This window comes from Gopherus flavomarginatus, chromosome 7, assembly GCF_025201925.1.
Source record: "Gopherus flavomarginatus isolate rGopFla2 chromosome 7, rGopFla2.mat.asm, whole genome shotgun sequence".
Taxonomy (NCBI): domain Eukaryota; kingdom Metazoa; phylum Chordata; order Testudines; family Testudinidae; genus Gopherus; species Gopherus flavomarginatus.
In genome coordinates, this window is record NC_066623.1 from 102,723,639 (window position 1) to 102,750,555 (window position 26,917).

General features: G+C 40.1%; 2 protein-coding genes across 2 annotated transcripts in view; one reads left to right on the forward strand and one right to left on the reverse strand.

The window, feature by feature from the left end:
* FYB2 (FYN binding protein 2) overlaps positions 1-24,664 on the forward strand; it is a 47,881-nt gene extending 23,217 nt beyond the window's left edge. The window contains exons 5-19 of the mRNA XM_050962001.1: positions 5,284-5,384; positions 6,260-6,291; positions 7,449-7,480; positions 9,216-9,306; positions 9,676-9,820; positions 12,974-13,100; positions 13,197-13,240; positions 14,809-14,878; positions 16,361-16,453; positions 19,103-19,131; positions 20,121-20,181; positions 20,796-20,885; positions 23,215-23,299; positions 24,303-24,459; positions 24,627-24,664. Of these exons, the coding sequence (XP_050817958.1) occupies positions 5,284-5,384; positions 6,260-6,291; positions 7,449-7,480; positions 9,216-9,306; positions 9,676-9,820; positions 12,974-13,100; positions 13,197-13,240; positions 14,809-14,878; positions 16,361-16,453; positions 19,103-19,131; positions 20,121-20,181; positions 20,796-20,885; positions 23,215-23,299; positions 24,303-24,459; positions 24,627-24,664 (1,195 nt within the window). The remainder of the gene's footprint in view (positions 1-5,283; positions 5,385-6,259; positions 6,292-7,448; positions 7,481-9,215; positions 9,307-9,675; positions 9,821-12,973; positions 13,101-13,196; positions 13,241-14,808; positions 14,879-16,360; positions 16,454-19,102; positions 19,132-20,120; positions 20,182-20,795; positions 20,886-23,214; positions 23,300-24,302; positions 24,460-24,626) is intronic.
* Positions 1,809-26,917, reverse strand: part of PRKAA2 (protein kinase AMP-activated catalytic subunit alpha 2) — a 60,857-nt gene continuing 35,748 nt past the window's right edge. Inside the window, exon 9 of the mRNA XM_050962042.1 lies at positions 1,809-2,408. Coding sequence (XP_050817999.1) covers positions 2,386-2,408 — 23 coding nt within the window. The 3' untranslated portion in view covers positions 1,809-2,385. The remainder of the gene's footprint in view (positions 2,409-26,917) is intronic.

Genomic DNA, 26,917 nt, shown 5'->3' on the forward strand with positions numbered 1-26,917 from the left:
CTGGCATAATCTGCAGGTGCTGGAAGTTTACTGTTATCCTTATCTGTCAGCAGAAAAGGATTTTGATCTTTCGTTCTGTTTATGCAGCAAGCACAGACCTAAGGTACATGAGATTTTGCTCCCTACTCTTGGTATTTTTTTGTTGTTGTTTATACTTGTGTGATCTTTGGAATGGGATTTGTATTGCTAGTGTTCTAAACCTGGCCACCTCATAGGTACTTCTTTGAACCCGGAGCAATACACAGATTCCTAGGTACTTAAGACTACTTGTATGCTTAAAGACAGGTTTCAGAGTAGCAGCCGTGTTAGTCTGTATCTGCAAAAAGAACAGGAGTACTTGTGACACCTTAGAGACTAACAAATTTATTTCAGGATGAGCTTTCATAAGCTACAGCTCACTTCTTCGGATGCATAGAATGGAACACACAGACAGGAGATATTTATACCTACAGAGAACATGAAAAGGTGGAAGTATGCATACCAACAAGAAGAGTCTAATCAATTGAGATGAGCTATCATCATCAGCAGGAGAAAAAAAGACTTTTGAAGTGATAATTAAGATGCCCATAGAAGGAGTAAGGAGAACTTAACATAGGGAAATAGATTCAATTACTGTAATGACCCAACCATTCCCAGTCTCTGTTTAAGCCTGAGTTCATTGTATCTAATTTGCATATTAATTCGAGTGCAGGAGTCTTTGGAGTCTGTTTTTGAAGTTTTTTTCTTGCAAAATTGCCACCTTCAAGTCTGTCACTGAGTGGTTAGAGAGGTTGAAGTGTTCTCCCTCTGGTTTTTGAATGTTATGATTCCTGATGTCAGATTTGTGTCCATTTATTCTTTTGTGTAGAGACTGCCCGGTTTGGCCAATGTACATGGCAGAGGGGCATTGCTGGCACATGATGGCATATATCACGTTGGTAGATGGGCAGGTGAATGAGCCCCTGATGGCATGGCTGATGTGATTAGGTCCTATGATGGTGTCATTTGAATAGATATGTGGACAGAGCTGGCATCGAGCTTTGTTGCAAGGATAGGTTCCTGGGTTAGTGTTTATGTTGTATGGTGTGCGGTTGCTGGTGAGTAAATGTCTAACAGAGAGTAGTAGTAGGTGAAGTGGCAGAAGACCTAAAGGTCCGTGTGGTAGACCTAAAGGTTCCAACCCTGCTAATGGCCCATGTGGATGTTAATGTTTCCATATGATGGAATTTTTTTTTCAGTTTGCTTATTTTAAAAACTGTGGAAAATACGTACAAAATCCGTGTTGAGCAACATGAAGACTGCAAAACTAAGCACTGAAAAGGTTGGAAATGTCAGATTTAAGGTTGCATGTTGAACCTTAATTTGGACTCGTGCACGTGTATTATGATGAGCATCTAATTATAAATCAAATACTTTTTTTTTTTTTTGTTTCAACTGGATCCTGGTGGAAAGTGCACATGTTGATTTGACTGTTTGCAACTCTTCAAAGACCTTATGCAAATACACTTACACCTGTTGGTGGTTAAGCATTTATGTGATGGCTTGCTTTTAGTTGACCAATTACATCATAAACAAGAAAGTCGTGGTAATTTGGCTGCATTGCGGGAAAACTGGAACTGTAGAAGCAAGGAGTGAACAACTCTGGTGTACAAAGCAAATACCACATATGAATCAATATCTATTTTGCTTTGGGTGCGAACATTGATATGGACAAGCACCTTTTACTCATGAATATTCATGGATGACTAAACAAAGGGAATATAATGGCTGAATTTAAAATTCATGGACTTTAAATAACACAGTGGGAAAGTTAATGCATGTAATTTAGTTTTCAATCCATTACAATAAATACCACCCACACTCTAAATGTCACTGATGCAATCAGTTTATAAATTAACCAAGTTTCCTTGTATGTGCCAAGAAGGAAGGGACTTATTTTTCCATGTGTTCCTCTGTATATTAGCAATATAATTCTTGGTTAGAAATTAAACTGTCCAAGTAATATATTGCAGCAAAGATTAGTTAACTTGAACTCCTAATATGTTTATATAGTAGGTTGTTTAATATTTAACAGTGAAATTATCCAGCTTGAGTTGCAATTCACCTTGCCCACATGGTAAATTGAAATGAGATCATGGACACTTGACACAACCAAAACCGTGCCCGACAGTAGAGGAAGTCACAGAAGAGTTCTTGGGCCCCACCATGATCGTTTAGGGATGTGGAAGGTGCAGTGGTTACAGGGCTGCTTGCATCTGTCTCCTCTCTGAATGCACTCCCTCTCTTCCAAGAGGGAAATATATGATTCTCCCATTCCAAGACTGGGCCCCGAACTACAATATCCTGTGTATCCATTTGTGTTTATCCAGCAGGTCTCTTTCTGGATTAAGTGCCTATGGTTCCTCTTCAGGAGTCTGTCACTAGACAGCCTGTTAAAACCAAAGTATTTAATCTTAACAATAGAATAAAACAGAGGAGAACTTTAAAACAACAAGCAGTCTATACACGTCTAGCTCACCTAAAGCCCAATCATCAGTAATGGTGGGTCTAGCAGAATTAGATACTTCTATCAGCCTGAACACCTCACCAACAACATCCCCCAACAGCTACTACCTGTGTGTGTGGGGAAGAGGGGGAGATGTAAATCAATTTTTATCCAACCAGTGATCCTGTCTTGTCTTAGCAAACTTGGCAAAACAAGTTTTCTAACTTGGCTGGGACCCAGGGGTAGAATCCTCACCGCGAAAGCTCGAGCATTGTCTCTGAACAGTCCTGAAGTGTTTATCAGGACCCAGGGCTCTTCTCAAGCAATTGTTTTGCTTCTTGCTTGTATTTTCCAACAGCCCTGTTGATTCAACCCACTATAGTCCTGTAGTAACCAGCCCAATAATCAATCAAGTTACAGTATTCGCACATGATTATGTAACAGCTCTGTTTATCACAGGGGCTCTAGCACAGCGCTGTCCGCCACAGTGAATTTCACTGTGGCAGACGTTCATTGTGGCATCAGCTGAAATCCTGCATGATGCTGGGGGGAAGCACAGGGTGGCTAGAGCCCTTGAAATGGAAATGTTGGTGGGGCAGGGAGTGAATCTGTTTCTGCCTCCATAATATCTCATGGACATAAGAGTAGGACATGGCTATGCTCCACCCTGTGTGCATGCAGAAGGGGGACAGAGATAGGAGGGGGGCCTGAAGGAAGGGATGGAGCTGCTGCTGCAGTTAAGGTTGCCAAGCCTCCAGGGTTGTCTTGGAGTCTCCAGGAATTAAAGATTAACCTTGAATTAAAGATTTGTCATGTGATGAAACCCCCAGGAATACATCCAACCAAAATTGGCGACTCCAGTTGCAGTATGTGGGGTCAGGCTGGCCATCAGGGAGCAGGTATGACTCCTGGTCCTGCATTCCAGCCACCACAGGTTCCTATGGAGACACCCAGCCTGGGAGAGGAGCAGGAGCATGTGAACCAGCTGCCAGGATAGCATGAGATACAAGACAGGACAATAGCACCTGGGCAGAGGCCAGGGGATGCACACAGGGCACCAGCCACTGATGTGGGTGATGAGACAGAGCTCTGGCACCAGGATGGAGGACAAGCTGGTGAGGGTGGGGGGTAGGGGTGAACAGGGCACTTGCTGCTTCCCCACCCCACCTAAGTAGCTCTCTCTGCCCCTTCACAGGGAGCTTCTCCCCTCCCCATGCTGTAATTTAATCCCTAGAGCATAGCAGCACAGGGATAGGATGCATTAGAAATGAATGCATAAAGTGACTGAACAATTTGCATATGAGAGCTACATGCTGCCAAGTTTAGCTTGATTTCTGGTAGATCTGCTAATAAAATGAATAGGGTGTGATGGGGAAATTTTGTTCAACAGGGGCACAGACTTGTTTTTTAGTAGTTCTAACTCGAGCACTGACTTCAGTATTTTAATTTCTCTTCTTTTCTTTTTACCCTCTGATTCCCTCCTCCCCCCTCCGCCCCTGCTTAACTGATAGGCAGGAAAACATACTTAATCTTTGCTCTGTTCCTACTAAGTTTAATAGCACCGTGGTGACAGCATAAGAGTTCCAGAAATGGTTTTCTGATGAGCAACTTGTGTTACGGTATTTTATCAGTTGGCTTTCAATAAAATAAAAAGTTTTCTAATGTTTTTCCATTCCTGTTTCACACTCAATGTGCACACTCCTATAGCTATCCAATTCTGGCATTTTTAAAATGACAAGTGCAAAACCTTGCTAGAAAATTGCATTTGATGTGTAGAAATCAGAAAATGAAACTACCTGTTTTCTGTGTGTTCTCAACAAAGCCTCTCCCATTTATCCTGGTTGAGAGTTTGCTAGAACTGGACTTCAAGCTGTGTGTGGTTTCTCTACCCCCCACTCCCTGCATCCCAAGCAAAAATGTCTATGGTTCAGTGCTTCTATTCAGTTGCAGTGGTGGAGCTGAAACTTTTGCACCTGGCTGGGCCCCACCCCTGCAGAGAATTATCAGTATGTAGCAACCCAAACAAACTAATCACATTTTAAAGAAGCAATGTACATGCTGAAGTGCAAAAGTCTCTGCTGTTCTTGTGATCATTATGATGTATTTGTATCCTCCTAGGAGCCCTGGACCAAAATCCTGTTGTGCCAGGTGCTGTACAAATGCAGAACGAAAGGACAGTCCCTGCCCCAAAGAGATGACAATCCAAGTATAAGGCAAAAGACAACAGAGTTACAGACAGACCAATGAGGGAGTACCAGGAAACAATGAGACACTGTTGGTCAGCATGACAGGCAGTGGACTCTGCGCACAAGCAACGTAGTAGCATGTTGTAGGCTCATCCCATCGATATACTGGGGATTTCCATGAATAATTTCCAGAGAACACTTGGTCTACTGACTGGCGAGGTTTGATGATGCAGTGTCCATGAGCTCACTTCAAATGCAGTGAATGTTGATTACTAAGGGAGGCTTGGCTGCTGCCTTTTGTTCTGAACCCAGGTTGAGGGGTGGGGTCGGGGGATACGTTGAGGTTTGTGTCTACACAAAGCCTAGTAATTTGGGCTTTCTGTGGCCAAGGTGAATTTCAACTGAAGTTATCCTATGGGTGATTTTAAATGTTTAATCACAACCTGCTAGAGTAGATGTAGCATGAGACAGTGTACATTTTAGCGCAGACCTCTTAATTAAAATAGAAGTTCCCAGTGATAATTCATTTCCCATAGATTGTATGCCAAAGTTCTTCAAGATCCATTCATTTATTTTGTAGGATTTAAAAAAAAACCACTGTTTTCCCTGCCCTTTTCTCTCATCATTCTCTAGTGCTGAATCTGAAGAACTACATAATTATGAAGAAACCATATCGTACGTGAAACAATCTGGGAACTCTCTAAACTCATGTGCCATTCAGGATATTGCTGACTGTGAGTCTGTTAAACCAGTTAATATAGGCAGAGTATGTGGGGTCTAACTACTTTTTAAAGAAATGGCATTGTTCCTCCTAATCTGTTAGAAACTCAGTTGCATGTCTGAGTTATCCTCTTTCACAAAAATGCCCCTGTTTGTGAATATTCCTGCTTTACCCCCTAACCTATCCTCTTCTCTTTGCCACTAGAAGGAAACAGACTGGTGTGTGAGACTGAAAATGTGTTTGATGGAGTTATAGGATCATCATGGGGGAGGCTGAAGGTAGAACTGAAATGGAAAAAGTCATGTGACTAGTCATGTAGAAGTGCTGGGGATGAGGGGGCGAAGGAGGAGAAGTTAACTTGGCACACTTTAGACTCTTTTTTTCGGGGGGGTAGGGGAGAAGAGGTGCTACTTCCAATGCATGGAACTCTTCCATTCCCTTATGACTTATGCCATCTTAATTACCCTCTACCCCACCCCACCCCTGCTTTGTCTTTCTTGTTCTGTCAGGTTTATTCTTGTGCTTTTTTCCCCTTTCCTGGTAGTTCTTCCTCTCCGTTTCTCTTTGGCAGAATACAACTTATTTGCTTAGGGTTGTGTTAGGGACAGGCCAATTGTTGTACTTGATCCAAAGGGTGTGAAAAGATTGAGCTGACAGGGTGTGAACCAATCCTCATTCAGGGAACTGACCATCGGGCCACTAGGCCCTGCAAAAGTGGGTGTTTGCCCCCATGTAGTCTAGAGTACCCTTGGCTGAATATGTGGGCCAGTCTTCTCTCTAGCCACAGTTCCCTTTCACAGGCTGTAGTTCAATGGCATTAAAACTGTGGAAGATTGTATATCCTGAACATGCTAAAATGCAGTAATTGTTTATAAATCTCTATTCTAGTATCTAGCACAGGAATCCAAGGACACGAAAAGGTACGTCATCTTCTGCAACCCTCACCTGACATTATAGATAAATCTGTAAGACATGCTGGTGCTATGCTCTGATGCCTTGGAAACTTGTGACTATCGTATCCTTCACATAATAGGCTGTTCTGTGGGGACTCTGGAGACTGATGTGCCCATTCCGTGGGATCTATGGAACCAATTTCCTTAGCGCCCTTTGAAAATCCTAATCTCACGCTTCTGATGTTTAAAGAAGTAGTGATACAATCTAAATTTAACAGTATGTTTGATTATCAAACAGGTCATGAGTAAATCTCTGAGAGTTTTAAAATTCCATAAGGGAGATGCCTGTATAAACCTCTGTCAAAGATAGGAATGTGCTGGTAATTCTCTACTCAAAGGCTTGATATCAAAAACAGTGTTCACACTTACGTTGCTGTGCCAAGGATTTAGCCAGCAGCTGATGGGTATGGAAGAAAATAATTGAACTGGTGTCAGAAAGTATTTCTTATGGGTGTGACTTCATGTTCTGTCACACATGAAGGGAAATCAGATGGGCCATAAGCTCTTTTTTTGAACGTTTTAAAAAAAAAAAGTTATTTGTCCAGATTTGGAATCTGACTTAAGAATTTCAGAGGTTATTTGCTTTATCTGAGTGAGATCCAGTTTCAAATTTTAGTTCTGAACGGAAAAGTGATCAATGTGTCCAGGAAATATCATCATGTTTCAAATGGCTTATCTACAATGCAGTAGAGGAGAAGTTTTGGCTTTCTTTATTTATAATGGTCAAAAAAGCTAATTGTATTTAGAAAGGTTTTATGAAACAAAACTAATATTTAAAAGGTTAGACCCAGTCTTGCAAGCAGCTCAGCACATGCTTGACTTTACTCCTGTGAGTAATTTCATTGACCATTAGCTTGCTTACTTATTTATTATTATATAAGGAATTATGCAGGTCAATATGCACAGCTTTTACAGAAACTGCTTTTATTCTAGAAAATAAGGGAAAGATCCTGCTTTTAACTGATCATAAAGCTCATTTCTAAATGCAGGCCACTACATGGGTTAATATTGTTTGTACAGAAACACACTTTAAAATATCCAATATTGAGTGACATTGTGTAAAGTTTAGCTTCTTGCTGAACAAGGCGTAATAAGTGAAGGTTTTTTACTTTCTTTTTCAATAGAAGCAGAAAACTTTTCTGTTTGGCACATCCAGGTAACTTCTTCATTTATTTGAATCACTTTTTATTTCTGCTTCTCTAAACAGGTTTAGCAAAGGAAAATGGCCTTTTTAGCTCTGTAATAAACCTGGGTGAATAACCTATGAGGTATTCGCAGAATATTTTATTTGAGAAATACAGTGAAATTCCACAAACACACTTGTGAATACAATTCCATTTTCTGGCAACTTTCAAGGTTTCAAACTTCATTTTTGTTCTACAGGGATCAAAAACAAAACCTCTCAAAAGGTTTTACAAAAAGCTGAATTTTCAAAATGTCCTTTTCCTCTCCTCCTCCTCCCTTTCCCGGGGGAAACCTGAGCTTTTCAATGTGGGAACAGGAGAGAGAGTGACTTTATAGCCTTAGGAGACCCAGGTTCAAGTCTGTGATCTGAGCTGACAACACTCAGCTCTCAGTTGGGCACAGTAAGAACTCTGCCACCACTCTCTCTAGAAGTCAGAAAGCCCTGACCCCAGATCCAAAACAACTTGAAATGAATTTTTCATCCAAACTGATGTCTTCACAAAACATTTCAATTTCATTTAATTGAAAATATTCCAAACAGCTCTCCTTAGGAATTATTTATCCAGCTCTAACTAGATGTGATGAAGGAGAAAGGCAAGTTTGAAGTTCACCCTGAACTATTTTAAGAGTAAAAATACATACTTCAAACACTGCAGTAAATGTAATTACTGTAGCTTGGTAACCTGCTTGCTCTAATGGAGATTGTTAAATGTGTAACTAAGGAAAAAAGCAATTTGGGAATAGAATTAGGAGAGACGTTGCATCACTGGAGTGGCTTGATTATTCAGAGGGATACCAAAATGATTTCACAAGTAAACATACATGAAAATGGGCTTTGGGATTATGTAATAGGATGGGAGGGAAACTGTAGAGAAGTGTGTGGAAGGGATGATGCAGTCAGGGAGAGTTCTGATGGAGTCAGGAACCAAAGAGGCAGGGCCGGCTCTAGGTTTTTTGCTGCCCTATGCAAAAAAAAATGAAATGAAATGACACCCCTGGAATTGTACGGCCCCAAACACATGCTTGGTTTGGTGGTGCCTAGAGCTGGCCCTGCAAAGGGGGAGATGGAGGCTGCATGAAGGAGAGTGCCAAATCAGAGTATGTGAGGGGCACTGAAACAGAAACACGTCAGAATTGGTTTACCCATCCTAATACATGTCTGACGTGGTGATGGGAATTAAACATAAAGTGAGCCAGTCAAGCTGACTAGATAAATGTGGGAGAGGAGACAGAAGTTGTGGTTTTGATACCCAGGAGGTCACTGGCTATGGACTGCCTCATCTTTCTCTTTCAGCCATCGTGGGGTTGTTTTGTTTTTGTTTTTTCAGTTGGCAAGACTTTTCTGTATAGTTCAGTGTTACTGTAACAAAGCTGGACCAGGGTCAGCTGTATGAAACCACCCAGGCAAGATCGTCAGCAATGGCTCTAGTTTAGTTTATGGGCTGTCCATTATCAAAAAATCCATTCCTCCTAGCTTGCTGTCATTCAAATTGTGAATAGTGCTGTGAATATTATTGCTCTGGGTTACCATCTGCTCTGTCTGCATGTTGGAGCTGATCCAGATTTTAGCACTGGCATTATGGAATATAATACACTTTACAAAATACAGCCTCATCTCTCTCCTAACAAGTAGAGTGGGGGGAGATGCTATGTATCAGCACATACATCTTAGCCTGGGCTTGTGTAAGCATCTTCTAATATTTCAGCATTGAAAGAGTCACGGAGGATGAAAAAAAGGAAAAATTGAAATGGGATCTTGATAGAGAGAGGCAACAGCAAGTGAAGAAAATGACCAAGGTAATATATCATTGAGGTGCCCCTTGTATGTTTAGGAGCAATGTTGGGGTGGACAATGAGCAGGACTATGGTATGATGCAGTTTTTGTTTTTAAAGCACAGTGAAACTAGCTCTTGGCCCAGAGATTGGAAGCCGTCTTTCATCTTCCAAATGAGGATAGATTATGGAATTTTAAATGTTATTTTCTCCCATTCGTGATGATAAATGTTTAGTAATATGACAGATTCTCAGGAACATATATAGTATCTATTACACCTCTGTTCTATATAGTGGGTTAATAGTTGAGCTATAATTTTTTTTTCACATTGCTTGTAAATTAGAAATCTGATTCAAGTACTGCCCTAACCACACCTACATTTCTCTCATTAGATTAGTGGTGGTGCGGATATGCTCCATACGTCACAAATACATCAAGACAATGAAGGTGGGAAGAACAAGCTACAAGTTAAGCAGAGAGATGCAACTGATGTCATCCAAACTGGGAAGTGGCTGGCAAAAAATGGAGTAGAACGTTGTGAGTATCTCATTGCCTTTGGTTTATTGTACTGTTTCTTCAAACTTCTGTTCCATTTTTTTACCTAAGATCTCTCAGGCCTTGTCTACATGAGAGAGTCACACTGGTTTAACTTAAACCAATTAAGTTAAAGTAGCACAAAATGCTGCATGGACATTAAAATACATATGTTTGTGTTTTTAAGACTATCTATTCAGATTAGATTGTCCTGACTTGGGAGTGTTGAACAGAATTGTGCAAATAAATGATTTTTCAGATCTCTGGCAGTTTTTTGGTTTGAGTTGAATGAAAACCAAACATTTTCAGTGAATTAGAAGTAAGCTGAAAAAAATTTCATATCAAACAAAATGCATTTTTACGTTGGGCATTAACTTAAAAGCAAAGGAAATGAAGGGCTCGATTCACAAAACTGGAGCTGGTGGTGTCCCCTTTCTGTGGAGTAACCATGGTACTTACCTGGGATATGGAGAGCTCTGGGTTTGAATCCCCACTCTGGAGCTGGTACTTGAACTCAGGTCCTCAACATCTCAGGTAAGTGGCGTAAGCATCAGGCTATTGGAAAAAAACACCCTAGTCTGAAAAATTGCTCCCAGATCTAGTGTGGAAATCCATCTTCTCCTATGGGAAACAAGCTGTCACCTCCCCACTATTGTCTGTGACTGAAGTCAGAAGGGGGGAAAAAAAAATCATGGGAAGATGGAAACTATTTGGGCCTGATTTTTTTTTTTCAAACTGTTTTTATTCCTCTGACTAGTGCTTGCTGACATGCTTTATTCTAATGACTCTCAAAAATAAGGAATAAGCCCTTATTTTCTTCATTAGCAGACCTGGAGTGCTAGTACATTATTTGGGCTTCAGTTATCATCTTAAGCTATATAGTTGGCAGATACTGTCAACTTACTTTGGTTTGTAGTGAATGGGGAGCATATTTCTTCCTTTTTAAACTTACTCTGTAGCTTCCAAGTCTAAATTGGTTTTACCTGTAAGTAATTATTTCAGTTCATTCCTGACAGTGATGATATTTTTAAACCACTCTGCTTAACTTTGCTGCTACTGACAGTGACTGTTCAGGATTGAGCTGTAGATTGATTGATCTCTTGAATGGCTTGAGGTAATTTTGGGTGGAATTTTCAGTATTGTTGGAGGCCGGCCTATTTCTGCTCTCACTGATGTAAATGGGAGCATAGTAAGGCCAGTGCTAGGTGCTTTTAAAAAATCAGAGAGACCGAAAGTGAGAAGTTAGTTTTGCTCCAAAGCATTATGATTAAATTCATAATATGGCCAGAGATGTTTCAGTGTTGCACGTTTCTGATGTGGCAGCTGAGCATGGATGCATCCATTTAAAAATACTAGTTGTTTTTGGTTCTGTCTTTTTATGTTTCTTTGTTAATCCAACTGTTTTTTTTCCCCCTTCAAACTCATTAAAGGCCTAACTAGGCTTGGCAAGGTGGTCAGTTGACCACTTATTTGATCACTGTCAAATATTGTCATATATTCCTGCAAGGATGTCTTGTTGGCAGTGGCAGCCTACCTTCTTTTATTTGCATCACAGTGCTCGTCGTCTTACAATAAAACCAAAAAAACCCCACATCTCCATTTTATTGTTTCATCTTTTTCTGAGTTACTGAACTGAAATTGTATTAACTTGTCTTTTGAAATTTGGCATAAGTATGTCTCTAAGGCCAAGCCTATTGGAGACCATAAAGTCTTACTCTTTTTTGTTCTAATAAATTACTGCTTTAAAATGTTTGACCATTCTGACAATATTTAACCAATATTTAAGCCTGTAAGAAAATCATGGGCCATAAGCCTGAACACACACCACAGGCTTTTTTTGTTGTTGCTCCAAATTTGAGTAGTGTTGGCACTGCAAGCTTGTGCGCCACGTTGTAATACCCTTTCCTCAAATTTGGCCTAGCTTCTCTCCATGACAGAGGCAGCTTAGCCAAATTTGGGTGATCGGGGTGGGGGATTACAAACTGGTGAATGAGGTAGCAACAGCACTCAAATTTGGATGGTTGCCTCTCAGTCACACTTGCCTTCAAGAGCCATTGGGACATATCTGTGCTGCTGCCCTGCTTAAAAGGCAGGCTGCATGCTTGGGAAGAAGATGCTGAAGCTTATGGTGGGTGAGCACCCAGGGGGGTGAATCCATTTTAAAAGCAAAAGGGGGGAGTAAATTTTTTTTTTTAAAGTGGGGAGGAGAGGGAAAGCTCACTGGTTTGAGCCCTGGCCTGCTAAACCTAGGGTTGTGAGTTCAATCCTTGAGGGAGCCAGTTAGGGAACTGGGGTAAAAATCTGTCTGGGGTCCTGCTGTGAGCAGAGGGTTGGACTACATGATCTCCTGAGGTCCCTTCCAGCCCTGGTGATTCTGTGATATAAAAGCAACCTGTTTTTCTGTTTTGTTTTGTTTTTAATGGAAGTTGCACTGAGCACACCAAAACTTCAGCTTCAACAAACTGTGGCTGCAACTTTTGAACCAAAAAAAAAAAAATCCATACTTTTTTGTACAGCCTTACATATACTTGACTAGTAAATTTACCAATAAATTTTTGACTAGTCAAATGACCAACCTCAGACCTAACATTGCTGGAGGGGTGTCTTTGAGCTGGTTGTTATAAGTTTTTTTTTTTTTTACGTAATTGAAACAGTTCACACACTTAATTGTCCTAGTTCAAAGTATAATAGACATCAGTGAAAATCACAAATGAGACTTTTATTTTTTTCCTCTACTGTGATTTGCAAGTATATTCTCCAGGCTTAAGTAATCTGTCAAGCCTTACTCCCTAAACCATATCAACCCCACCAAAGATAGTACTAATTCAATCCCTTCATTTATTTCAGTAAATGCTCATTGATTTTTTTTAATCCTATTTTGATTCTTGCAGTTGAAAAATTTCACAGTTGAGGGCTTCAGATACTGAACAAACTTGTTAATCTCTAAAATAAGTCTTTAAGACTCTCTTTGCTTTCTTTCAAGGCAGCTTAGAGCAATCAAAGACCCTTCTTAACTCCTAGAACTAAGGAAGTTTGGCTTCTTCTGCAGCTTATTTATTTCTTGTGACACTAATGAGAATTATCCAAGATGATCATCCTTGACCCGATAGTAGGTGATCAGAAGAGCTTCTAAAGCAAGAAAAGTTTCATTTTCAGCTCGCTATGTGTGCGTGGATGCCTTGAAAGCGGATGAAGACATGGTGGCCTTGAGTCAAAGGATTGTGAAGCCAGTGCAGACATCAGAGGATGTGTATGATGATGTAGAAGAGAGTGAGCATGCCGTGTGAGTACGTGCTAACGACTGGGTTTTGAAATGTCTTCTAAAGTCTTCAAGATAGTAAACTGATGTATCAAACTGTCTTGACACTTCATTTTCCAGGAATCAAGCCTCTGATGCCTTTAGCTCGTTCACTTCAGATAGCTGTAAGTATGGCAGAGTTGAGAAGTTTGAACTTGGGGCTCGTTCATTATGTTGAGGCGTACCTCCATTTAAAAAGGTGCGTCTTGTGCCTGGAGTGGAGCTTACCCCAGCAAAAAAGAGTTGCATGTGGCCCTTTGCTACACTTGAACCCCACACTACAGTCCAGTCCTCTGCCAAGTTCCCAGTCAGCCCAGGAAAGCAGGCAGGGCACTGGGATCTTCGCTAAGACAATGAGGAAAGAATTCTTCCTTTACCCCTAAGCTACACATTGCAGCTGCTACTGCAGCCTAAGTGCAGGAGTGGACTCTGACTTCAGTGTTATAAAGCGGTGGTGATCCTGGCTTTAACCCTTAAACAGTTCTGCTGTGCTTTGAGAGTGGCTTGGTTTACACCTTCTGTGTGGCCTCTCCAAAAACCTGCCCATATTCCTTTCTTTTGTTCCTCCTCCTCCTCCACCCCCACCCCGGAATTGCACTGGTTTCCCCTCCATGTGGAAACCTCCACATCCGTGGAAACCTCCACATCCGTGGAACCAGGGACAGGATTTTCCGCCAATACATTGTTGAAGCTTCATTCAAGTTCACTAGGCCGTATGGATCTGCTGTAGTGAATTTCACCCGTAAGTGCCTGTCTGTACCCATTTTAAGCACTTGTAGTTAAAGTTGCCTCGTCCATATTAATAGCAGTCAAAATCACAAGTGTCATCATTAAACCTACCACTTATCTGGTGGTGTGATTGATCTTTCCTAGTGGGATTCATAGTGTCATGTGACAGCAATCTCATGTTAGTCAAATATGATCCTAATAATGTCATTCATTGGATGAATTTTGATAGCTTAATAAATCTACCCCTGCAGCTCATATGCAAGATTTGTTTATGTCTACAGTTTTGGCTACCTGATTTTAATACATTTTCTAACCACTAGAGCACTAGCAATTTAAAAAGAAAACAAGTTTACAAAGAATAGCCTGTGCATTATATTGAATATTCCACTGTTAGCTCATGTATAAATACAATGAGTGTTAGATTCCTTTATTGATCAGTATCACTCCAATGTTGAACATTCAGCATTATGACAAGCTTACATCTGGGAATAAATGGTCTCTTGTAAATTTTTGTTGCACTTTATGCTGCAAGCTAGGGGGTCTGACTTCCAGCTTGCATAGACAGCAGAGTTCTGGTGGGTTTGTAGTCTAGGGTGACCAGATAGCAAGTGTGAAAAATCGGGACAGAGGGTGGTGGTGGTGGGGTAATAGGCATCTGTGTAAGAAAAAGCCCCAAATATTGGGACTGTCCCTATAAAATCGGGACATCTGGTCACTCTATTGTAGTCTGGTAGCTAGCTGGTGCTGCAGCAGCTACACTTTTCTGCGTTTCATGTGCTAGCTCAGATGAGCGCTCGCTATGTCCACTTGAGTTGGGAATCCCAGCACTAGCTCATATAGGCTATGGCTACTCTGTAGTGCTAAATTGTTCTCCTGTTCTGGAGCTCCGTTTGTTCTGTTTAGCAGATCTTGAAGATTGTTGCCATTGAATGTGATTTGTGAATACATTTGTCTTGTTTTTAAGCTTCAGAAAACAAGAGTGATGAAATATATGAAGATATTCATAATGGGGATTATAATCCAATCAAACTGGAGTGAGTTGCCATTTATATGCCTTCAAGCAGCTGAATGCACTTCTATGTAATGTTCCTGTTGACTTTTGGATATAAGTACATGTTTTACAGCTGAAGAAGGGATATTGATTTTTGTTATTCATTGACATAAGCTGACATTTACTAACTGCATTTCCAGTCATTAGCTCTGTCAGATCACTCTGTGTGTGGAATGAGGCTTCATACACCCTTCTGTGGTGTACCTGACTCAGCCCTTGACCATAGCAAATGGTGAGGCAAAACTTCTTAAAAGGTGCACCTGATGTCTAGTTTTTATATAGCAGAATGCGGAGTTATTTGTCTTGTGCATATGTATCTGCTCCTTTCCCTTATGGTCATGAAGAGTAATTGCATCTGCATTTAAACCTAACTTGCATCTTGTGTATGGAGAAAATATGGGAAGTTTGAAGCCTAGGGGATGGGGGAAAAAACAGCAACATTGTTTGAATTAAAGGTGCACTTAGAGGCACCAAACAAGACCATGGTCCATTGTGCTAAATGCCATACATGCACACCCAGTCCCTCCTCCAAAGAACTGTCATCTAAATAGACACTACATAGTAGGCGAAATGAAGCTTTTGTATCCTCCTGTTACAGATGGGGAAATGGAGCAATAGATTGTGACTTGCCCAAGACTGCACAGAGAAGTTTATAGCGGAGCTGGGCATTGAAACTCAACATCCTGAGTGTTAGTTCAGTGCCGTAATCACAAGGCCATCCTTAACATAGTCTTCCTGCCAGTACAATGTGCACCCAGCTAACACAACTCCCTGAGCACTGTCTTTAGTACTTACTTATTTAGTACCTTCTAGCTTGGTTCTTTTTAAACACTTCAATATACATCCACTATGGGAAATAAGCTTTGCAACACCCCTCTGACACTGGCAAATACAATTCCCCCTGTCATCAACATAAAGATAATTTGTCTTGCCCGAGGTCATGCAAGACAGAGCTCTGTGGTGGAGCCTGGAACAGAAGGAGGTGGTCTGACTCCCAGGCTTGGGCCTTAACTACAAGGTTGTCCTTCCATCTGTACCATCTACCAGGAATGATACCAAGGGAAGCACGGTTCCTTTTAACAGAGATTTGGAGTTCCATGAAAACACTTAATTTCTGAATGTGGTAGGAGAGGAAATTGTCACTTTTTTTTTTTCATTAGTGATTCACTGGCTTTGAAAAATCTCGTGTTAACTAAAACCAATGCAAGAGGGAATTTAGAATCAAGGCCCCAGTCCAGCAAAGCACTTAAGCTTAACTCTATGCATGTGAGTAGTCCCCAGTGAGTTAAGCATGTGCTTAAGTGCTTTGCTGGACTGGAGCCTAAGTGCTTCTTAAGGTGCAATCCCTGCTTTCTGAATAGAGGATAATCTCTAGCACTGCCAATATGGCATTTTTTGTGGGCATTCAACATTCTTAAGTCTAACACTTTATTTTTTTTCCCCCAATGTATTTTTTCATACCTAGTTTGGATAGAATAGAAAAACTAAAGCAATTTGGAAAGTTTTTCAAGAAAGACATAATTAAACTGAAGAATGTCAAGATGAAGGAAAACCGCTGGTAAGAAATGTCCAAACAGCTCTTGCTCGGTTCATGTTTGGAAAATATGCACTTTTCCTTTTGACAGTTCTGGGCATAACTTGCTTTGGAAAATCTGCCTAAAAAGTCATTTATGATGACCAGCTGTTCCCTAGGAATCTCCATAATGGATCAAGCCTAGGGTATATCACGTCCACTATCTTGTTTCTCACAATGGACAGCACCAAACGCTTAGAAAAAGGTGCAAGAAACCCTGAATACATCAATTATGGAATAATCTGCAAGTTTCTGCCTATATCCTAAATCATAGATTGGATAATGTCTTAAAGCATGAGGATGCATATGTCCTTCCAAACTGGCTTCGGTTGTGATGGTGGTCCGGTAATCCAAGCAAGTTGAACAGATGTAGATCAATGAAGAGGAAAAATTAATTGATTTAATATTTTCCTTTTCCAGTTGGTAGGCAAACACCTTCTTAAATTTAAGTTTATAAAGAGGGGAAAAAAATCTTTTTTGAAACTGTATTATTTAGCACCCTTAAAGAATCCAAAGATGATGATTTCCATTAGGAGTATGTGACCAGTACATCCATTCTGGTAATCTGCAACTTTTAAATTGTTCTTGAGGCAGCTGTTTTACTTATGAAATATTTGGTTCCCTTTTGGAGTAATGAAAGTAGGAATCTAACTTCTTCCCCCGTGCTTCCAAAAAAAAAAGAAACAACCCACCACTGGGCCTGATTCTGATCCAAACTTAGTGGTATAAGAGCAGGGAAGTTACTCTGGATTTACATCAGTGGATTCTGTTAGTCTGATCCATCACTCTTAGGAGCACCAGTATCAATGGCTTTTTTTCCCCACTTTTTGCCTTTATAGGAGGAATTAAATCCTAATCATGGGGGTGGAGGAGGAGGGCGGCAGAGTAGTGATTTTGAAGTCAGTGGAAAGCCGCCTATATACTTCAATGGGTTTTTATGACAGACTAACCCATGACCTCAACCAAATCCTTTATTTTTAAAATGACTTAACTGAATCAAATACAATTTTTAATGGAAAACACAAGGGTGACATTAACTTTGTCAATGCAGAGTAGATATTACATAGTTATTTTTTCCCATTCTGTGGAGAGCTAAGTAAAGGTCCAACTTCCTTTCTCTGTACTGCTGATGAAGCCTTGAAAAATGTTCCATGTCTGTAGAAGACAGGCACAGCAATATGGTATTAGCAACACAGACCTGTGTGTGCTTATGTCACCTGTAGGTTGGGAAGGGTGGCACCTTAGAGAAGAAGACTTGCTTTTCACATTCAAGCTGGCAATAGTATGTGATAAGAAAGAGGAGACCATTCAGTCTCTGGTATAACAAGTTAATGACACATGAGGGAATATGTTGTACCTTTTTATAGTGCTTTTTTGAGTCCTGTTGGCTTGATATTCAAGATGCTGGCTTATTGGAGAGGCTCTTGAACAGAATTCCCGTGCCAGTTTCTCACTTCATGAATGCATGATGGTTGGCTGCAGAACATGAGGCCTCTTGACCCCTCTCTGCAAAATGCCTACCATCAGATGAAGCAGGTGCACCATGGTGCCATACTCATTTGGTTCTGAGAATGTCTGTCTGTAGTGGGACTTTTTTTGTTTCTGGTTTAAAGGACTATAGCTGTGTTTGGGAATGTGTAGCGGGAGCTACAGTCTGACAGCTATCTGTCATCTGACAACTCTTTCTAAAAGCTGTCTGCTTTCCCTAACTTCAAGTGCTGGATATTAAGAGCAGTTGTGTACATAAGTGGCTGCATGTTGATTGAACTGGCACTTTTGTGCGTAGATAATATTTTGCACATGGAGGTGAACTGATTTGTGCGCTTTCATTTTCTAAAAAGGGAAGGTGTGGGTATTTAGTGGGTCTTTACACTAACTACAGGTACAGTATGTGTACTCATGCTCCATTTTAGGTTGTCTTGGGTATTTTATTTCTGTAAAAAGCTCTGATGTAAACATGCTTGCCTCATTTCTTTAAGTCTGTTCTCACTGTGTTTCCTCTGTTCTCTCACTCTTTAGCATCTCCTTGCTCCATAACTGCTAAATTATGATCATCATAATGATCTACCATATGCTGCTTAAGCTTTCACACTATACCTTCTTGTATCATAGAGAAGGGTTCTGAACACTGCTGTGGATCTTTTATGATGACCTCCTTATTAGGCCTTAATTACGACTGCATGTTAGCTTACGGACAGGTGCATGGCATGCTGCATTCATTGACCAGTATGGGAGAAATATCTTTCCTTTCTTCTATGTTCTGGTCTTTGAATAGGCACTTTCAATTGCAGCATCACCATAATAACCATTTTAAACTGTGTGCCTGCCTCTGTAGGTTTGGAGGTCTGAAAAGTGTTCAAGGGTACGTTAGGAAGAACCAGAATATGAAAGGACAGACTGACTCTTCAGGGATATTTAATGGATCATCAGGGCGAGGGGGAGTGAGAACATAATTTCTTCTAAGACCTGTGGCATTCCAGAGCCTGAATGTAGAATCTTCCCTTGAGCCCCCAGTACAGTTGCCATGCTGCTAAGATGGCTGTTATAACATGTTTGTATGTAACTTTTTTCTCATGTGTTCTTTCTCTCTCTCTCCCTCCCTCTCCTTCTTCTTTCCCTCCCCCTTCCCCCTAGCATATTGTCCAGTTCAGTACCAAACTTAGGTAAGCCATGTATGTGTATCTGTGTGATTACATTAGAATGTGACCGGAAAGAGGTGGCATGAGTATCTTGTCTTTTTAAAAAATAGACTGTGTACTATAACACTCTAAAATTTGGTATGTGGCAGTGTTAATTTTAAAGACTTAATATGGGCATGCACTTGTGGTTTTGAGGTGGGGTCTGGAGGTGAGATTATTCTCGCGCAAATGTAAACTGTTTCAGTAGCTGTCTTGCTCAATAAAGCACTACAGGAGTTCTCTGATGGCTCTAGGAAATCTTTTGTGGAAGTTATTTCAGGTCTTGAAGGGGAAAGGACCAGATTTGGATCTGGTACAAGTGGGAATGATTCCAGCGGACTCAACTGGATTCCCTCCACTTCAACCAGGTCTGAGCTGAGCCCTAGAATTTCATCCTCCTATCAGAATTAATGTACCATATTCCTCGAAATAATTTATAGGGCTTGACTGTGTCCCATGTGTACATTGGGGCTAATTCCTTAAAAAGGCTGGTCCAGTGCTTAGGGTACAAACCTGGGACTTGAGACCTAGGTTCAAATCCCTGGCCTGTGTTATGCAGGCAGTTGGGGTAGGTGATCATAATGGTCCTTTCTAGCATTAAAAATGTATAGATTTATTTTTAATGGAATTAAACTTGTTGAGAACAGAATGGAACTCCAAACTGTTACATCCCAAGAACTGTAAATTTCCAACCAGAGCAGTGCGCTAAGGCACAATGACACTCTTTCTTTCAGAGATGCCTATGGGTGTTTTTAATTATTTCTCCCTAGCCACTGGTGCCTGCCCATGGGGAAGCCTCCTTCCTTGTTGTTGCCTTGAGAATCCTTCATTGCTACAACATCTAGTTTCTTTGGATTGATAGTGTTTCAGACAGGCTACGTGCAATCTCAGCTTTTTTTTAGTCAGTGGTTTCAAATACCGTACTCAGATGAATGTTTTCTGACTCACTGTTACGCTGAATGTTTTGATAACAGACGTTGTGTCCCAGGGAAACATGGCATACGATGACGTTGATGTGGATCAAAAAGATGGAAAGTAAGTAACCTACTTTTACAAAAGAGGACTACTTCTGTAATGTTTCTCCAAAACTGGTCCTTATGCTGCAAGCAACATTCCTCCAGAAATCCGTGGCATACTATATTGGCCTTCAGACACGCACTTTCACTGTACCTTTTATAAGCTAAGCAAGGTAGGGTCAGTATTTATAGGAGTTTGCTAGGAAAAGCACAGGCGCTCTAGGAAAGGATGTTTCTGAATTGGCAGGTGGCGTCCTAAAAGTGTTGTAAGTGAACCCTAGCACAGTGCTGTAAAGTGAAGCCTTGTCTCCTTGTGGCTCATGAAACTATCCATAAAAGTAGGGGATTTAATCCCCAATGTCCCCAGTTCAACTCTTACTTGTCTAGCTGCATTTTGCCTTCTGCAAAAATATCTACTGTAATCTCAACTAGATAGCACATACTTCATTTCTTGGTCTTCAGCTATTGAGTAGTATTGATGTAAATTGGTATAAGCTGCAAGGTTCCTGCATTAAGTGTTTGCTTTTCAGTGGTGTGTGAAATTAGATTTTTTTTTTTAACAAAAAGCATTGTGCCACCCTTCTGTTTGAAAAGGATTGTTGTAAATATATCAATTGTTCCCTTTTTCCCCAGAGAGAAGGATGACAAACACAAAAATTGGAAGCTAAAATTTCTGATGCCAAAAGATAAAGATCAAATAAGAAGCAGTGAAGATACAGAAAGGTAACAAAAGATGTTCATTTCTATAATTTTATGTATTCTTCACAATTAAGTACAAGGTGTCAGTCTTCCCAGTTCAATGTTATTTAAAGTTTAGACTTTGAGAGCATTTTATTAGACTTTGGTAACACTGAGAGTCTCCTTTCACTTTGCAAAATTTCGTTAGAACTGTCTACCAAAGTTTGCAGAAACTAGACTTGGAGGAAATTTAGAACCTTGTTATATATGTGTGAATGGGGAATTCTTCAAGAGCTTTCTTTTCCCCAAGGTTTTATCCTGAAGTTTTGTAGCTGCTCTTCTTTCTAGTTGTGGTAGGAGTATATCTACCTAATGCTGTGCAGTGTAGTGGTACAGATCCTCAGCCTAAATACAACCTCCTTAAACAAGCATTCCAGACCAAAGTAATAGTGGTTGGTCTGTGCGGGAGAAAACACTGGCCAGAAGAACTACCTCTTTAGATGTCTCTAGGATGTGCATACAACATAGGCAGTGTCCAAACAAGCACGTACCATGTGGCAAGCTGGGATTACAGTCCTCCAGTATCCTGCACAGTAACTGTCTGTGTAGATCCTGCTGAAACACATTAAAAGTTCCCTAGTGCTCATTGATGTACTAATGCTTTAACCCACCAAGTAAGATAAGGTGAGAGCTTTGGGTAAGCTTGAAAGCTTCTCTCTCTAACCAACAGAAGTTGACCAATAAAATAAATTACCTCATGCATCTTGTCTCTCTAATATCTTGGGACCAAGGAGGCCACAATAACACTGCATTCAGTAATTTTGGCTTTTCCTACTGTGAAAACTGAAGTGAAATGCCCCAAACTTTTCACTTCAAATACAAATGTGTGCACAGCTCTAGATAGCAACTAATATTCTGGGACTTTTAAACAAGTATTGCTGCCCCTTCACAAGTAGCATCTTGATTAGCTGTCACTCTCTTATTCTGTTCCCACTGAGACTTGTGTAATGGTTAGAGGAAGAAATGCAATGTAACTAACTTGATGAGATTTCCTCTGTTACATGGACACAGAGATTGTAGGGGCAGAAAGTAGCAAAGAAGAATCTTGTTAATATGATTTTAAAATGATTAATCTTTAAGAACCATCTAATATTGGCTCTTATTTCCTATTTTTTTTTAACCGAATGATGGAAAGTAGTTGAAGGTAAGTAACTTACAAGTGTGTCTTGTTTTAGTTTTAGAAAGCTCTGATGATGTCATCACATTGTATGTCCCTCCTTTCCAAATAATGGGGGTCAGCACTTCTTGTACCTAGAGAATAATCTCAAACAAGGCAGACTTCAGTGGTACAAGACTTCACCCACAATTGGAGTTTTGCCAGTAGTTGCAGTGGGGCTCGGATTTCATCCTTTGTTTAAAAGCTCAAAGGACATTTAACCGTATGCCACTGAAGGATATAAAGGGAGCACTTGCAAAACAACTGAGCCCAAAATTCACTCGTCTGAGTTACTAGCAGTATATAATATTAACTAGAGACTTAATGCTGAATTTCAAAGGTAAACGTCATTGACTAAAATGTAATAATAAATGTGTTCTAGAATGGCTATTGAGGTGGAAAGGGCATACTCCTTTTTCCATACTTTACTATTTATTAATGATCCAGAATTGATCACTATTCTGGATCGTCGTTTCAAGCTATTTTTAACATCTCTCAAATGCATGTGGAGGGGAAGGTCCTGAGCTGGTGTAAACTGTCATAGCTCCACTTAAGTCTCAGATTGGAAAGCTTATTAATTTTGTACCCTTTCTGATTTCTAATTATACATCATTTGATAGTGTACTAGGAAAGTGAGGCTTTCAAAGCACTATGCTTCTCCATTGATTAAAAAAGGGGTAATGATGTAGACTCCCATTCTCACATTGTGCCTCATTGACTTCATTTGGACTCTACCCAGATCCAGGCCTTAAGTGTCCAATAAAATCTTAAACAGGGGAGTGGGGATAGGGAATGGAAATTGCTGAAGGGAGAAAGCTGCCCCACCTCCATAAAAATTACTAACTTAAACTATTTAAAATGCTCTCTAGTGACTGTATCCCTAAAAAAGCATCGCTTTATGCAAGCCACAGGTGAAGTGAATCTGTCACTAAGCCTAGGTCGATCCAAGCTGCATACTCTTGTGTTTTTAATACACCCAGCGAGAAGACACTGACACAATCCGCTTGCTTTGTTCTTGCAAGGACTCAGTCCGGACTAAATTAGAAGTATTCAGTGCTGCGATATGCATTGTGCCGTGTTTCATGCTGCTTCACTTACTGAAGGATTAAAAAGGAGCTGCTAAGAATGTCTCCTTTCTTGACGCAATCTTTCCTCTAGAAACTTCTTCAAAGCCAAGAAATATAACGTAGACAAGAGAAAGAAGGTGGCAAAAGAAGAGAAGTTATTTAGAGAGAAATTTATGGTATGTGTTCTTTTCCCTTCCTCTTTAAAGAAAACAATCAGCTGTGTGAGAGGACAACTATGGTTATGTGTGATACTTAACGGATGAGTTACGGAAAGGGACCAGTCTTTATCCATGGTATGCTAGAATGTAGCAGCATCCTATATTCCAGATCTGTGGTTCAGTCCCTTTAAAAGGCCATACAAATTCCCTTGTAACCTAGAGTATCCCACAACCTTTTCCAGCTGGGGCTGGTGGGAAAAGAGCTGCCTCAGAACTGGCTGGCGGCCAGAATAGGGGTGGAATAGAGGAATCATCAGCTCCTCTTTCCCACCCCTAAGCCAACTTTTTGGTTCTAGTGACTCAACAGGTGCAGTCTAACCCAGTTGGTACCCTTTCCCGAGCCACCTCTAGACTGTACCCCCCAGACTAAGAGATACTGATCAAAAGGACCTTGCGTGGTGGGCTGCAGCAAATAACTCCGCGGGCCACATGTTTGAGACCCCTGTGTTAAATCATCTTTTTGCCTATCTCTTAGCCTGTGCAGGATTGTTCCTTAAAGCCCATTATTTAGTACTTTGTCCAGTCCATTTTTAAATGTCCCATGAGACATTTCAATCACTTCCCCCAGGAGGCTGTACCATAGTTGTAATTGATCTCACTGTCTTGAACACTTACACAGCATTAAGGAAGCTTACTTTCTTTTAAAATGTGGTTTAATTTACTTAAATTTATCCTCCTTTGTGTACAGCCCTAAAAATTCCTCTCCTTCTTTGGGTTTTCACTGTCTTTAAACACTTATAATAGTTCTCCCCCAAAATCACCTTAATCATTATTTTACAAAAGTACTTCCATCTTCGATAGTTATATTTCTGAGATCAGAAGATAAATAAAGGGCCTAATATGTAGTGATGTATTTTTTTATATATATATATATATATATATATATATATATATATATATATATATATATATATATATATATATATATATATTTATTTATTTATTTTATTTATATTTTTAGTACAATAAGGAAATCACAATCATGAACACAGCAGTCGCACGCTGTTCTGTTGCAAGCAAAGGGAAACTTGATTTACCAATCACTGCCGGAGAACAACTGGATGTTATTGACGTCGCAGAAGAGAATCAAGTAATATGTCGCAATTCTGAGGGCAAATGTAAGTTTGCAAGGCTTGCTTAATGACACGGGATCATGTTTTAATCAACTTATGTGAGACAAAGATATTTAGAAAGTTGCTTCAGGCAGTTTGTGACTAGCACAGCAAACAAATATTCAAAGTTGCAGGTTAATAATGTGTATGTTGATTTTTTTTTTCCTCCTTAGATGGCTATGTGCTATTGGAGCATCTGGATTTCAGGTAAACCTGGATTTATTTGTTTTTTACAATTCCTATGGTCAGAAACTCTTGCTGTATTGAAGTGCATATACAACTTCTATTGCTGGTGGGAAAGTTTGTGTTTTTATTTGTTGATATAAAAATAGTGTTTAACTCAAATATTTCCCTATTTTGTAATACTAAGCCATAGTAACTTTAAGCAGCAACTTAAAGCTGTACTAATGCTAGTCTGACTGCAGCTAAAAATATACTGTGCTAGCATACTAGACCAACGTAGATTGATGTATTGCCACTGAAGTCAGGGAAGCTATGCCAATTTACGCCTGCTGATGATGTGGTCAATTTTTATATACGTTCAGCTTTAGTATTAAAATTGTTTAAAAGCAGCAGATGGAAATAAGCAAATAAACGCAAATGTTGCAACAGACAATTAGATGCATATTTTGGCAAGATGCGTATTACAGTAAAACTTTTTTTCTTTTGTGAGCCAGAAATTAATATTGGTCATCTGACGGACAGCCTCATCCTATGGAGTCTTGTGGCGAATCTACTTTAAGCTTCCTGAAGATGGTGCAGGTGTGCCTATACGTGCCAATTGTGGAGAGCGAATATGAATGTAAATTAGAAGTATGGGTTTTTTTCCATTTAAAAGGATCTATATATATTTAAAAGATGAAACACCCACTGAGTGTGTAATAGTGTACAAAAGGTAACTAGTGCAACCTGTTCAGTGAATTATCCCTCTGTTCACTTCTAGTGTTGCTTATTTTGTACAAGATCTACCTATAGGTAGACATTCAATTACCTTACCTGTGTATTTTTCTACACTGTGTATGTAGTTTGGAATTTGTAGGGTAGGATTCTTAATATTTACTAGGAATTCACTGTGCATTATGATTGCGTGAAGTCTGTCTTCCAACACTGTTAAGAAAGTGATAGTAACAAATGTAAACTTCCTGAAGGAACTTTTGATGCACTTGTATGCAAATTATGGATTCTTATGACTAAGCTATGTTTTTGGATTTGAGCCAGACATTGAGTTGTGAAATATTTGGTACTGTTGTTGTGGGGTTAAAAGCCATATTAGCGGTAGAGAAGTTACTTGTAACGTTAAGTAACATGAATTTTACAAGTAGTTTGTAAATAAAACACTAATGCAGAGTTCACTTTATTATATTGATTCTTGACTTTCGAAAGCTAAATTGCCAAGCCTACTGGGGGTTAATGGCAGGTACCTAACTCCCATTGAAAGTGCCTCTGTCACTTGTGCATTTACAATCTGGCCCAACAGTAGGTGGTCACTGTTAACCATTTTTTAAATCTGTGTCTAAAACAAAGAAGGAATGCATCTACTAGTAATGGCTTGCTTTTGGTCTACCATGTAGTTACTGGTCCTAAAAATAATAGGTGTGGAATCTAGGGTGACCAGATGTCCTGATTTTATAGGGACAGTCCTGATTTTTGGGTCTTTCTCTTATATAGGCTCCTATTACCCCCCACCCTCGGTCCCGATTTTTCACATTTGCTGTGTTGTCACCTTAGTGGAATCTGATACATTTCTGTTCTAAAGAACCACGAGGAAATGCTGCTGAAAAGAATCAGACTATGGCTCTAACTCTGTGTCCTGTATGTATTAAAAGTTTTTCAAGATTCCATGGCATGAAAAACCTGTATCTGAGACTGGAATCTGTTCCTTCATAACAGTAAGTTGAGTAGTCCTAAAAATCGTGAGATGGTGATTTATTCAGAAATAGTTGTTTTCCATACCTAAGTGAACATGCCATAACAAAAATGCTGTTCACTCCACAGTTATTTCAAGCCTGGCATGGAAAGCTTCAAGAAATCAGAGCAAATATTTAGCATTTACTCAGGCCACATCCAGACTAGGGGAGGAAAATCGATCTTAGATACGCAACTTCAGCTACGTGAATAACGTAGCTGAAGTCGAATTTCTAAGATCGAGTTACTCACCCGTCCAGACGGCGCGGGATCGATATCCGCGGCTCTCCGTGTCGATTCTGGAACTCCGTTCGGGTTGATGGAGTTCCGGAATCGATGTAAGCGCGCTCAGGGATCGATACATCGCGTCCAGACTAGACGCGATATATCGATCCCCGAGCAATCGATTTTAACCCGCCGATACAGCGGGTTAGTCTGGACGTGGGCTCAGAAGTAGATATACAGGGATTTTTATTATTATTTTAACATGTGGTTACAATTAAGTGTGCTGGCCTGCATTCATACTTACAAAGATGTTAAGCATGCGCAGCTTTGCAAG